Here is a 14217-nt window from a genome sequence, read left to right on the forward strand (position 1 = left end):
TGTGATAAAACCAGGAAGATTTTACTAGGATGTTTGGTTGACTGGAAGGTTGTCGCCAAAGATATCTCGAGGGTGTGTGGGATTTCCTTCCAGCTGGTTAAACACGCTGTGGTGACATGCTTTACGATGCTAGCTGACTGTTCGCCTCTTCATGGGGTTATTGCTTTTAAATCCCAGGCTCTGATAATCACAGAGGTTACTAAATATGAAGGTGGAGGGCTGGTGTGGATGGGGGTCTGTGACGGCAAAAGGGTCTTCTCATTAGCCAGCTCCACTCTGCCCTGACCTTCTCCTTTTCCTCAACTTTACACCAGTGCATTTTGGTACGCAGAGTTCTCGTGGGGTCAGGGTTGCAGGCAGCAGGTGGGAGGGCGGTAGCCCTAACAACCCTACTCAGGTTTCCGCTGCAGCCCAGTTCCCTGTGCCCATCCCCCTCCCGTATCTCTGAGCGCTAGGAGGAGGACGTTTTGGTTTTGGATTGAGGGTCCTTCTTGCCATTCTGGAGCACGGGTGAGTCACTGGAGGTCTTGGGCGTTTTCCTGGGCGGACTCTGCTCAGCAACATCGTGTAGAGAGGGCTCCCTGTACATGGCCACTGAGAAGGGAAAAGGTTACACAGAGTTAAATGAGCTTGTTCTTTAGAAAATTCTATTTTTCCACGAATGAAAATATTTAAAGCCCCTTTTTGTAGAAGTTTTGATTGATGATTGAGGTGTCTTAAAAAATGTTTATGGCATAAGATGGAAATTGGTGCCATTGATATGCTGCCCTCAGCTCCTCTCTCTCAGTGTTTCCAGGTCAGGCTATGTATTGACCTGCATTTCTGTCAGCCACTGTCTCTTTTTTGAAACTACGAATGGAAGTCAATGCTTTGACAATGTGAACATGACCTCGTTTATTCAAAATGTAAGTCAGCTTTAAATAGATAGGGAAACACTGGTAGATGAAACAATGTAGAAGAAAAAACGTTGTAAAGTATCTTTACACTGCACTGTGGCTTCCAAATAAAGCAAATGGGCCCCCAATTAGAAGTTTATTAACAGCACACAAAATGTATAGCTAGGCAATAAGCTTAAGGATGAAAACCTTACGGGTTGTGGTTAAGGTAAAGGATTGTTATGCTTCGGCATAGGTTTAAAAAAGAAGGTTGTGTTTTGCTGAATTAATCACTGATTTAATACACAAGCTGGGGTGCAGGCTAAATCACACACGAGGTGTCTCTGATTAATTCTAGACAGTCTATACTAAGGAAGGCAGTTGTATACGTACAACTAGTAGTGTGTTTATGCATTGGCTGCAAAGTGCCCTAGTGCTATCAAAATTTCATTTTAAGTAAGAAGGCCATGTTTTGACCAAACTGGGTCTTCATCAGGCCAGTAGGGTCAGTCATTGCCTGGTAAATTAAACACAGTGTGCAGTTACTCTCTGCTTTGTACTTTGCTATTAACTATCTAACCAATTGTAACATGACTCACCTTTGTAGCAATGTTTGTAACTGTTAATGAGGTTCATTCTTCAGTTTAAGTCATATTCCATTAAGTGATTGCATTATTTTGTCCCCTGTAAACACCCCTACCTACACTAATTAGTGATGTAATAAAATAAAACTGGAAACATATAATCTTTAGTGGAAAACATGAAATCACACTATTAAAATATTAAAACAGCACTATTCTAAAAATAGTGTTATACAAGTGAATGTCTGTTCACATGTTGCCACTGGTGTTCGTAGGACATAATACTGACTCAGCCTTTGGCAAGTTCCTGAAATCTTTGGCATTTAAACAATCGGTGTATGTATTTAAACAACTGTCTGTGCAAAAATCTTTGGGTGTATAGGTAGCGATGTGTTTTACATTCCCAGTGGCTTTCGAATAAACAAAAAAAACCAGTATGAGCACAGTATAAAACAATTAGGGGGCACTTAGGCAAAAATTTGGCGCTGTGCCCTTGTTAACCTCAATACCCACCTACCACCCTCTGCAGATTGTGTTTTTACCCTTTTACTGTGATGCAAGTGAGTATACAGTTACATGGCAGCATCATTATATACCATGAGACCAGTGTGTCCTCCTATGCTGAAATGCTCGATTAAACATAACTTTATTTAAAGGAGTATGCACCAAAAAAGTAATCTATTGTACCTTCAATGAGTTTGGGCAGGAAGTGAGCAGCTCCCTTGGTCTTCTTGACGCGGTTCCCCTTCATGACCTGTCCGTCCCGGTTGATGCCGATGTACCACGCTCGCCCCGACTGGGTCTGTCTGTACAGGATGGACGAGTAGGTCACATAGTAGTTCTCAAACACACACTCCTTAAACTTACACTCCGGCGTGAAGTGTTCCTGAAAGACACACACAGAGAAAGAAGCACAAACACATCAGTTCAGAGGAGAAGAATAACACATTTAGGGCGGCTGCCATTTTTTATCTATTCTATTATTTATATATTTACTCCCCAATTCCACTGGTTCAGCTGAGAATGGGAGGAAATGGGACCCACATTTCATCGTGACAGGGTTACAGGAGCATCCGTGGCTGCATAAAGAAATTACACACACACACACACACACACACACACACACACACACACACACACACACACACACACACACACACACACACACACACACACACACACACACAGACTCATTCCAACATGTGCACATGCCTATTTGCCACATGGACCAAGTGGTTCGTGAGCCATAACTCAGCTGGTGGGATTTACCTGTAACAAACAATAATCAACCGGATCCTTCACCCCCTCCATAGTTTAACTGTCGGCCTTCAGCTCACAGACACACACACCCACAAACAGACAGACACCCATGGTTCTGCGTTAGACAATACGTCAACACCAGGACCCCCCTCCATCTCTCTCTCGTTACAGCTCTCACATATTCCTTCTCTATCTTATATTCTGCCTCTCCTTCTCCACCTCATTCCCTCCATCCCGCCGTCATTTGGTAACCTTGTCAAGGAACAAACCAATTTGCGGGATTGATTTGGAGCCTTGATGTGACGGGTGAGCAGAAAAGACCTGAATAAGGAGTTTGCTCTCTCACTCTCTCTCCTCCTCCTGTTCTCGTCTTCTATCTCTTTTCTCTCTCTCTCTCTCTCTATGCTTTTCTGCCACCGCAGGCACAAGACCTTAACGCCTGCCTATATTGTACCACACATAAACAAGCTAATTACATTGACTGCATCGCCCATTCTTTAATTACACATCCATTCACTTAGGGAGCCATTCATTTCCTTGCCCACCTATTAACTTTGCTCCAACAGCACAGAGCAGCATCAAAAGGTCTGGATCCACTTGGAAGTTGTAATCAGACTGCTATCATTAACCCCGTTTGCATTGCAGTATGATGCATCTCATCTTCTCTGCACTCTGTGTGTGTGTGTGTGGATTTGAGGGGAACTTTACAGGATTACAGCCACCGGGTTTTTCCCAACAGGCAAAGTCTGATTTTCTTAAGAAAGCAGAATATTTTCTGGAGCCAACAACATTGTTTTACACTGCAAAATCGTGGTGGACAACTCAAGTTTTTGTGTCTTTTTGAAGACTAAATACCAGAATTTATAAGATCAGAGGGTCAGCCAGTCATCTTTTCTAATGAGACACATATTTGATCCTGCTCTGTTAATTATTTAAAATTAAGATACAACCATGGTAATCCTTTTTTTTTCTTTTAGCAAAACCACTATATAGGAATTTTGGGTAAATAATATTGTACTATACTGGAAAATACGATATCATCCCTTAGTAAATACCAGAAGATGCAGAACTTTCATCTAGGAACAGGAAACTTTTGAGGAACTTGGTTCTGCGTTTCCACTGGAGGAACCAGGGTGTAAATTAAGTTCTGGTGGAGACATTTTTACCCCGTAAATGTCCTTTATCTGTGGAAATGCAAATTACAATGCTCTTTCACCTGGGAAGGTTCCTGGACATTAGTTCTTGGGAAATTAATGTTCCTGGAACTTTTGGTAGTAAAGCAACTTAAGTTGTAGAAGAAAAAAGGGGTTGTAACATCTGAAAGCAAAACATGGAGCCTGTACAGATGACACTTTAACTTTACCAAATAAATTGAAGAGCTGAAATATCCAACTTCTGTTGACCAAGATCACATCAATAGCACTTCATTTTCTGTGGTTCATTTTCTATGTTGACACTTACAATGCTGACAACAAAACACAAAAATGCTTGATCTCAACTAGGAATCATATTTCATATGGTAAAAATTATGCATTTCTTGTATCTGTTTTTCTTCACAGACATAGTTTCACATTTAAACAGATGCTCCAGTGAATCACAGGAGATAGATTAAAGAAAAAAATGCTCACAATTAGAGCTGCACGGGCCCAGATATCTTGACTTGCATTCCCTAGTATCTGCCCATGCTCCAAAAATGCTGGACTCAGAACTATTTTGACACTGGGGTCTACAAGTGTCTACACAGCAGATGAACAGGGGTTGAGCAGATTTTATCTGAATCATTGTAAGTACGTTTCTCATTGAGCTACTTTCAAGCGACACAAAACTCGTAGCCCTTAAAATGGTTATTCGCACAAAAAGAGCGTTACACAATGGATCAAATTTCAAATCCACCTTCAAGGCTTACATGCTAGGAGGTGGTAAAATATGACCTACAGTCAGTAAACATGATTGGACAGGCAACAAACATGAGTAAAAATCAGTTCTGCTTTCAGAGAATCCTTAATTTATGATTTCCTCTTGTAAAATACACCTTTAATATTTCAGAGCAGGAAAACAGAAAGACTTATGTGCAGCTTGCATACATGACTACATGAATACACTCACCTCTGCACACAATGCAGGGAGTTTATATGATTGTGTGTCATTTTTTGTTTTGTTTGGAATGTCAGAAGATCATCTCCAAAACATTTCATCATCTTACGTTATTTTCATTTGGCATTTGTGAATATTTGAAAACACAAAATAACTACTACTGTATAGGAAACTTCAATGATCACATTATGAAATTTGATTGACGATAAAAATTGATTTTAATGAAATAAGTCTTTTGTCTTGGCCAGAAGCCAGCCATGTGTACTTAGTCACAGAGGTGCCATCAGCACCGCTGCTTTATAGGATAACACACTATTAAGCAGTCATTTACAGAGACACATTATTCACACAGCAGACACACAGGGGACAGATGCACATCTGTCTGCAGAGCATTTACTCTGACTACACTCCAGGCTGATTTCTGATTTCCTCTTTATCATAAACTGCAGCGGGCTGTCTCTCTTACACCTCTTAACCCAGAACATCTAACGAGCTACTAAGGTAGACCGTCCAACTGATAAAGACAGTGAAAGCTATTTGTCACCTGAGACCAATAACCCTCATCCTCCTCATGTCAAAGACAAACCAGACTATACGATCAGTGATGCAGTTCCTCTCGTGTTCAGCAGGGGCTGCTCCAAACACACAGGCAGTCCGGGGATCCTGTCACTGCCGCTGCTGCTAATGCTCCAAAATTAACTCCTGTCTCCTCGCCACTCCATAATGCTCAGCTCTCCCCAAAGGACCTTGTTTAGCACACTGAAAACAGCTCGAGTTGTAGAAGAGCCACAAATGCAGAAAATCATTTCTTTTTGTGCTGCTTTTGCTGCACCAAACTCCATGTTGTTTTGTATATTTTAGGCAGAATTTGTTGAAGTGTCCCCACATGTTGCGTTGTATGATTTAGGATAAAATTATTTTGCCTATCAGCAGCTTCAAATGCTGCTTTTAACTGATTTCAGAATGATATTTAGGTCTTGATTTAACAAAAATTCTCAACTTTCATTTGGCCCTAAATCGATAAGAAAAACAAGAGAGAGCAACAGACAATGCAAGAACATGGAACATGAAGTAAAAACAAAAAAACAAACAAAAAAAACATAAAAAAACACAGTCTACTACACACAATCACTAATCAGATCAAGCCAGGATCATAAAATATTATCCATGACCGAACTATTGTGGGTGTGTGGGTGTGTTTAGGTGTGTGTGCGTGAGGGTGTGTACATCCAGTCATGCGTGTCTGCTGTTGTGACAGAGAGACATGACAGATCCCTTTTACATCAGTGGGAGGCCACTTGGTGCCAGAGGACATGCACACACACACACACACACACACACACACACACATATACACGCGCGTGCGCGCACTTATACACACTCAAAACATAAACAGTGACGGATGGAGTGGTTGCCTTCCTCATCACTCACTCACAGACTCAGACAGAAGAGAGGAAGAGGGATGGAAGGAAAGAGAGGGAGTGGCAGGGGAAAAGAGAGGACAAGATGAAACGCGGGAAAGAAGAAGGGGGGGAGCAAAAGAGGAGAAAAAAAATGAAACCAAACAGACCACGTGAGAGTTGAAGAAGGAGACACAGAGATAGTACTGTAGGATTATTCTCCAGGAATGACACACGTCTCATTTCCATCCGTTGACACCTAAAGACATTATTCAACCCCGCTCACAGGCACAGGGCTGCCATTAACCACTGAGCCCCCTATGCGCTCAGCTGGGGAATTGATTCTATGTAAGACCTCTGTGAAAAGTCAATAGGCATTAGGGCAGAAAAAAACCTGGATTAGGCTTTGATTGGACGAGCGACGAGGCGACGCAACCGAGCATGAAGAACTTAAAACGACTTACAAGCTGCGATCAGGCATCCACAGGTTAATCCAGGGGCTTTGAGTCGCAGACACTTATCGACCAGATCCCAGAGGACAAATGTATTTCACAGCGTTGATAGGGCACATGTGTGAACTGGCTGGTGTGTGTGTGTGTGTTTGTACTCGACATGACTGAGGAAATACATGAGATGTGCTGAATTTGTACAACTTTCAGTAAATGATGTTGGCGGTTTCATGTGTCAGCCACTACGACAGATCATTACCGAGGGTTGGATTGCTTCATTCAAGCAAAATGGGCTTTCGTAAGCTGATATGCCAATAGCAGTGTTTATGATAGATATGATAGATATGAGATATAGGATATATATGCTGATAATCATCACTTGTCCTATGGAGTCCTATTTTTCAAGTCCTAAATAAGTTATTATGTGCTTTTCACTAAATCTAATGTAATTTTTAAATAGAGTAATGATGTAGTACATTTACATTTACGTTTTTCTAAAATTTGTTTTTACTTTGGAATAAAGTTAATTCCATTTAAAATTAAACTGATAAAGTGTGATGAGCTGTCGTCTGTTGTCTGTCTGCTGGTCTGCACTGCCGGACACACCTCTCGAGTTGAAAGTCGTTTTTGATTTGATCAAGTCTTCAGTCATCAAATTCGCGTCCAAGTCAGGTGACTTGAGTCCACAACTGCGAAATTTGGCCTGCCAAACTGTCCTTGTCCACATTACATGTAGTAATTTGATCTGTTGTTATTTTTAAAATATTGATTCATGCAGCTTTAAAGAAAGTATTAATTGAAACAGTCATCTAAATCATCTTTGTGCAAAAATGCATTTGTACGTTGCTTTTTGTTGTTTGAGAATGTGGGGTATGACAAAGGTCAAAAAGTTAAGTTTAAGTCAAAACTTCACATCAGTCAACTGCCTGTCTGTCAGATTACATCTTCAGCCTCCCTCTCTCTGTCCTTTCCCTCCTGTCTCTTCACTTCACAGGCCAATAAAACAGAAACTAGTTCAAAGGCATTGCTGGGTTATAAAAATATATTGGATTGACCGTGAATTGAGAAATGTTTTCTTTCTTCCAGAAAAGCAGTTGCTTCAGTGGCTTTGTGGGATGCTGTGGGCAGAAGTAGCTTGAGTTTGTGACACTTACTGGCCCCAAGAAGAGGTTTTGTGTAAGACTGCGTGTGCGATTATATGAAAAGATTTTTCTATCACAGCTATATATTTAGATCATCATGAGATCTAAGAAAAGTCACATCAGTGTCAGCTGCTGTTATGCTACAGCTGTGAGTGTTTCTTTGTGTTAATAAAGCTGTGAGGTGAAATTTTAATCAGAACATGGTAAATCTAACAGTGAAGTAAAGTGGGGCGTTTTTGTTCCTGAATAAGGAATGATGAAATATTTATCTGCAGATGCAACTCTTGTCAGATTGATAAGAATCAGCCCTAAAAGCACTCAGGGCAAGGTTAGCCTTGCAAAAGCTTGTTTACCAGGAAAGCTGATTATTATCTGAGCAAATGAGCAGAAAAACAACTTTAATTGAGGACAAACAGCTGAGGAAGCATCACAGGAGTTTGCAAAATAATTGTCTAAAGAGAGGAGTAATTATCTTTTATTAATTTATGCATGGACAACATGTAGCCCCACTGGCATTCTCTGTAGTGTTATCATCAGTGCTGTTCTTTCAGATTCTGTGTCTAAACCATCACTCAGCATTTAGGGAAGAAAACTTCCAAAACAGAATTGCATTCTCAGGTGGATAGACGAGCAAGTTCTCATGTTAAAAACATGAAAAACAACCTCTGACATTCAAAGCAACTTTGTCAAATCCCATAGTGGCATCAGCAAATAGTCTATTCACTTGAGTTTTAAAAGAAACATTTTTGTAGCTGACTTGTGCCTCAACTGGCAAGCAGCGCTGTTAGGAAATTTTCACAGACAAAAAATGGTTCACTCTGAAAAAAAGGGATGTTTCATATCCACTGTAGCTGTGTGTGTGTGTGTGTGTGTGTGTGTGTGTGTGTGTGTGTGTGAATCTGCTGTATTACTGCAGGATGCAAGTAGGGAATACTGAAGCTGATTTCAAAGGCCCTATCAGTAATTTTTGTGACTATCTATATTACTGTTATTCTTTACAAACTTATGGTAATTGAGTTTGATTTAGAGTGCTTCGATCTTAACTGAAATTTATGGCTGAGTTCACAAAAACTCCTGATGTAAACAAACCTCCAACAGCACTGGAAAACAATAATAAATTAAATTTATGATGCATTTATATAAGGGGTTATGCCTTTAAGACTATTATTAAGAGTTCTGTAAATTTTTTTGCTTCAATACAACTTTTCAGAATCAGCATAAATTCAGAAATGTAACTTTCAAGACAAGCAAACATTTTTTATTGCTCCTGTACTTTGAAATGCCCCATATTAAAGGTGCTATATGTAAGTTTTCTCTGCTGCCAAACGTGGTTTCTTGCAGGAAGGGTAATGGTGATGGTCACTTGCCAAGAGCTTCAGCCATTGTTATGTTTACAAGACAAGAGGTTAAAACATGCCTCCTGAGCAGTGCTACTTCTTCATCCTTTCCTGTTGGACTAAGGGCAGACTGGATGCTACAGTGACCCACTATCGGAAAATAGCGAGACTGGCCCACCGGGCCAGGGCTTGCTAGTTAGCATGCTAACTTCATTAAAGGAAAAGAAGTGACAGAAATAGAAACAAAACAAGGGTTAACGTTGGTTTTGCTATCCAACACTGAAGACAGCTTTGGGCGAGTAAAGGAATGAAGTTAAATGCTGAACTTGCAACGCTTCTTCTAGACTGGTAAGTAAACAGCTGTAAATTCTAACACTGACTATGTAGCAATAGCAAAAACTTATATGTAGCCCCTTTAAAAGGATATAATCTTGAAGTGATCATATGTGTATTAGTCAAATAAATTTATTTTTTGATACAGTATGAGAACTTTTACAGTTCCTGCTCTCTCAGGCTAACAATGACCTTTGAACCCTAGTGTTTAAGCTAATACAATAGTGTCATGTCTTCTTGACAAACAATGGTTTATTTACACATTCAGTAGTTACAGGACAACATTAGCTGCTCCACTATGTTGACTAGCTAGTCACTAACTATCTGACTGTCTGTCGGTTTGGTGCTAGAAAGGTAATATATACCAAGTTTTTACTAAAAACTGTTGCCTGCTGTTCTTGGAAACATTGCTGATTAGAGTGGGAAGACTGAACCAAGATAGTAAGGTTTTGGGCCTAAAAAAACCAAAACAATGAGCAGAAAAGACCTTAAAACGCTCTGCAGAGCTCACGGGAAAATCAGAGTTTGCTGATAATTTTTTGGTGAGTTCTTTACAGTGAGCAACCCCTTTCATGTGTACATCATTCGATCCATTGTTAACGTAAAAATATTGATTATAGCAGCTTTACAATGCTCAGAAAAAAAAGTACCTTAAACATCTAAAGCTGAGCAAAATCATAATTTGACATGATTGAAAGCTCAAGAACAGCTGCCAAATTAACCGTAAGCTGTTTTCAAGGTCAAGAATCAACTTTGAAAATCAAATTAGACTCACAAAATTACCCATTTCTCCTCAGGAAACGGATTTTTTAATGATCAGACAGACCCACAACCCAATTACTGGCTTTAAAAGTTTTTTTTCTGTCTTCCTCTGTCTAACTTCCACCTTTTTGCCCCTCAATGCTCTTGTAAGCCCTCATGCGTGTCTGTGAGTTGCTGACCGACAGAGAAGAGTAAGAAGTTTTCAGCAGTTCAGGTGGAGAGGGGTCCTCGTCCGTGCCAACATTCTGGCATTTACAGGGACGCCCTGAGGAGTGCTGTAGCTCGACCACGGCTGATGGGCTCACACCATCCAGAAAACACATACACAGGCATATGTACACCGAAAGGCAACTCACACGCAGGCAGGCGAGAAAAACATCATCCACCCATATGTAAACACACATTCATGATGTCTGGCTGCATAAAAGGATGAATAAACAAATTTACGCATGAAACAACCCTTTAAACAAACACACGCAGACAAATGAGTGGAAATAAAAAACAGACACACATAAACACACACACACATTCATACTGTAATGAGAACAGCTGGAGAGGGTGCAGGCGGGTGCACAAGGGGGAAGAAGCAGAGAGGGAGGGAGGGATGTTCTCTGCTTCTCACCTTGACTGCCAGACCCTTGCTGTGCATTTGGGGATTTTCCAAAGGGGACCAGAGATAACCTGCCTCACATCTACACTGCCTTATTCATCTCTCCTTCTCTACTCCTCTTTCCTCCTCTCCTCATCTCTATCTCTCTTCTTTTTACTTATCCTCCCTTTTCGCTCAGTCTTTTCCATCTTACAAATTTCTTCCCATCTCCTTCCTCCTTCCTCAAGGAGTGTGTGTGTGTGTGTGTGTGTGTGTGTGTGTGTGTGTGTGTGTGTGTGTGATGGGGGGGTCAATCAGAGTGTGAAAGAGGGAGAGAAAGACGTACAGAGCGCGAAAGAGAAAGGAAGGGGAGCAGAGGAAAGGAAACAAGAGTGCTGACTCAAAGAAAAAGAGACAAGCGGTTTCTGATTCGATGGGTGGGTGAGGAAGGTCAGAGGAGAGGAGTTGGAGGCAAGAGGACGCCTGAGTGTGTGGGAGAGTGTGTGTGTGTGTGTATGTGTGTGTGTGTGTGTGTGCAGGCAGCTTGGTCCTCTCAGGTCATTCTGTAGGAAGACTTTGTTGAAGGTTTTGTTGAGGGGGCTGACTAATTGCCAGTTTGGCACCAGTCAAGTGTGTCTGTGTGTTTGTGTGAGGTCATACAAATGTGTGTGTGTGTGGTGGGGAGGTAAGGGGGCCAAGAAGTACTTCTATATACTACATGCTTATGCTGTGTGGACTTATATATTCATATAATGCCATTATTGACCTGTGTAGAACATAAACGTATTAAAGGCATGGTATTACACAAGAAAACATGAATGAGGTGAACCACATGGAATTTACAGTACTGTCGACATGTGATGAAAATACGGATGGTAAAATTATTCATGACTACACAGAGGACTGTTCCGTTTTGTTACTGCATGCTAACACTATTTTTTGTTCTGACAGGGGCTCTTTCAGTTTTAAAGCCTTAGGTGATGAATTTTTCACAATAAAATGTAACCTTTTATTTTTACCTGTGTTTTGGTTGAAACCTGTAGAGGGTAACAAAGCATTTCACTGAACTTACAGGTACCCAGTATAGTTTTTAGAGGATGTGGTAATTAATAAAATCACTGGTCTAATTTCTCTGACACAGCTGTGCCAATCACAGTTACACTTGATGACAACAGTTCAACAACAGTGTAAATAAGCAAACATTTATTAACAAGTTGGCTATTTCTACAAAATAAGTGATGATATGTCAACGTTGTGTGTGTATAGCTGTTTTCTGCTGCCCCCTACCTTACTGCCAAACAATGGCACATACAATTTAAAATGAAGATCATAGGTGAGAAGTGACTGTGCAAGCAAAAACTTCATATTTCATATGCATAGTAGATGAATACATGTTGCCAAAAATCAGCCAGACTACAATGTATCTTATTACTTAAAAGTATGAATTTAAAAGATAGAAAAACAGATTTTGCTTACATTTCTGAAACATGAGCCCTGCACGGGTCCTGTGACCTGCTCTTCGCAATAGCACTGCAGGAAAACCATTGAACTAAATATCTTGGAGGACCCCCACCCATAACGTCCTCTCTGCCCGTCTTTATAGAGAAAGGAACTGCTCGCTGTTATCGAACAGAAGGTGTGATGATGGATGTGGTAACTCTCTACATCACCAAAGACCATCCATCCCAATTAACTAGTTTTATAAGACATGGCAGCAGAATGCCACAGCATTAAATTTATAAAGAACAACATCCATTAGAATTAATTTACAGTAAAAAGCTTGTGTACTTTAACTTCTTCTACCGATTTATGTTTGGTATCTTATAAATTATCATATAAAATGTATCTCTGCATACATCTGTATATATATGCATATGTATATATATATATATATATATAAATACCCCTGTCTTCTTGTGTGTATGTGACCCTGTGTGAGTGTGTGTATGGACTGTTAGTACTGATCAGAATGCAGAACTGGGCGCTACCCTCTCAGCTCATCGGGACAGCCGTAAGTCAAAATGCAGCAAGGCTATTGTGTTGGCTCAGGATGCAGCTGCAGCATTTTTGGGTGGATATTAAATCCTATCTCACATCACCTTCTCTTCCTCCGCCATGATGCCGCACATCTTTCTTTACCCATTCCCCTGCCCTTCCTTTCTCCTCTCTTCCCCATACCTTGCTTCCTTTGCCCCCCCCCCCCTTTCCCATCTCACCTAGCTTGGTCATGTGAGCAGAGGTGTTCCCTATTTAGCAGAAAGGAGTCCCCAGAGGAGTGCTTAGAGGACGCCACAAACAATGCAGAGAAGAGGCAGGGAGGGGAGGGAACAAACAAGGGAGAAAGACTGAGCGACAGACATAGCGCAGAGGAGTGATTGGAGAATCGGTGGGAGAGATAAACCGAAGTGGAATGAATAACAGAGCAGGGAGCAGGGAGGGAAAGTAGAGAGGCCCAGTCACAACAGAAAGCTGGTTCTACAAGCTTGGTGAACTATCCTAGCTGGCGCGTTAACTGCTATAGCCAGCCAGTAACATGCTAACGCTATTAGCTCTCCAAGTTTCTTTCTATTCTCTCTGTACCGTGACATTTACTGCCACTGACATTACGTTCACACAGTTAATTCAAAATATGAATTTGTACCATTGACTCCTGTCTCGTGGCTGTCTGCAAACCTTTCCTCTTTTGAGCAAACAGTTTATCGTCTGACAGAGAAGGGTTTTTAAAATCATGCAACACAGCTATACTAGTAATAACATAAAGGTCACCATTGTCAAGACAGCTTTCTGTTAGTTTACAGTACAGATTTGTGCTTAAAGTTCAGCACATTTGAGGTGGACAATTAGCTTGGACTTGTCTCTCCCTGAGACTGCATGTGAAAAAAGGCAGGACATGGGTTTTATTTCTGCCTCACAGTATTGGGTCACAAGTGGAGCTTTGTTCATTTATCCTCTGAGTGTAGATCTACAATGTCATCTGGCAGAGTAAAGTTTTATTTTGCTCAACTTTCCCCTGTTAACTGCGGAGAGCTTGGCCAGAGCTGGTCCCGGGTATCGGAGTCCGTCCCAATTATGTCTACCTGCCTCTGTCAGATTGTTTATACCTGGCTGCACATGTGTGTTTGTGGGGATTTGGAGGGTGGCTAAATTGCACAGGGGAGTATATGTGTGCGTGTGTACAGCTTCATTTTTTCGCTGTGTGTGCGTGTGTGCCTTTGACTACATCTCAGAACACCATGCCGACCCCCCTCTTCCCCCACCACCGTCCACAAATCCCCCCCCCACTGCCATCTCTCTACCCGGGAGGCTTTTCCAGAGCACACGGCTAATAAAGTGGGCCAGGTCTGCTGAGCACTATTTTTATCAGAAAGCAATTTTCAGGAGGTGCCCACAGGTAA

The 14217-nt window shown here is 41.2% G+C and overlaps 1 protein-coding gene across 1 annotated transcript in view; it reads right to left on the reverse strand.

The window, feature by feature from the left end:
* Positions 1-451: 451 nt before the first annotated feature.
* The window catches only part of fgf11a (fibroblast growth factor 11a), an 87160-nt gene continuing 73394 nt past the window's right edge, over positions 452-14217 (reverse strand). Inside the window, exons 4-5 of the mRNA XM_040141540.1 lie at positions 2144-2342; positions 452-594 (exon numbers count right to left, since the gene is read on the reverse strand). Coding sequence (XP_039997474.1) covers positions 452-594; positions 2144-2342 — 342 coding nt within the window. The remainder of the gene's footprint in view (positions 595-2143; positions 2343-14217) is intronic.

Source organism: Xiphias gladius, chromosome 12 (assembly GCF_016859285.1).
Source record: "Xiphias gladius isolate SHS-SW01 ecotype Sanya breed wild chromosome 12, ASM1685928v1, whole genome shotgun sequence".
In the NCBI taxonomy this organism is placed as follows: Eukaryota; Metazoa; Chordata; class Actinopteri; order Istiophoriformes; family Xiphiidae; genus Xiphias; species Xiphias gladius.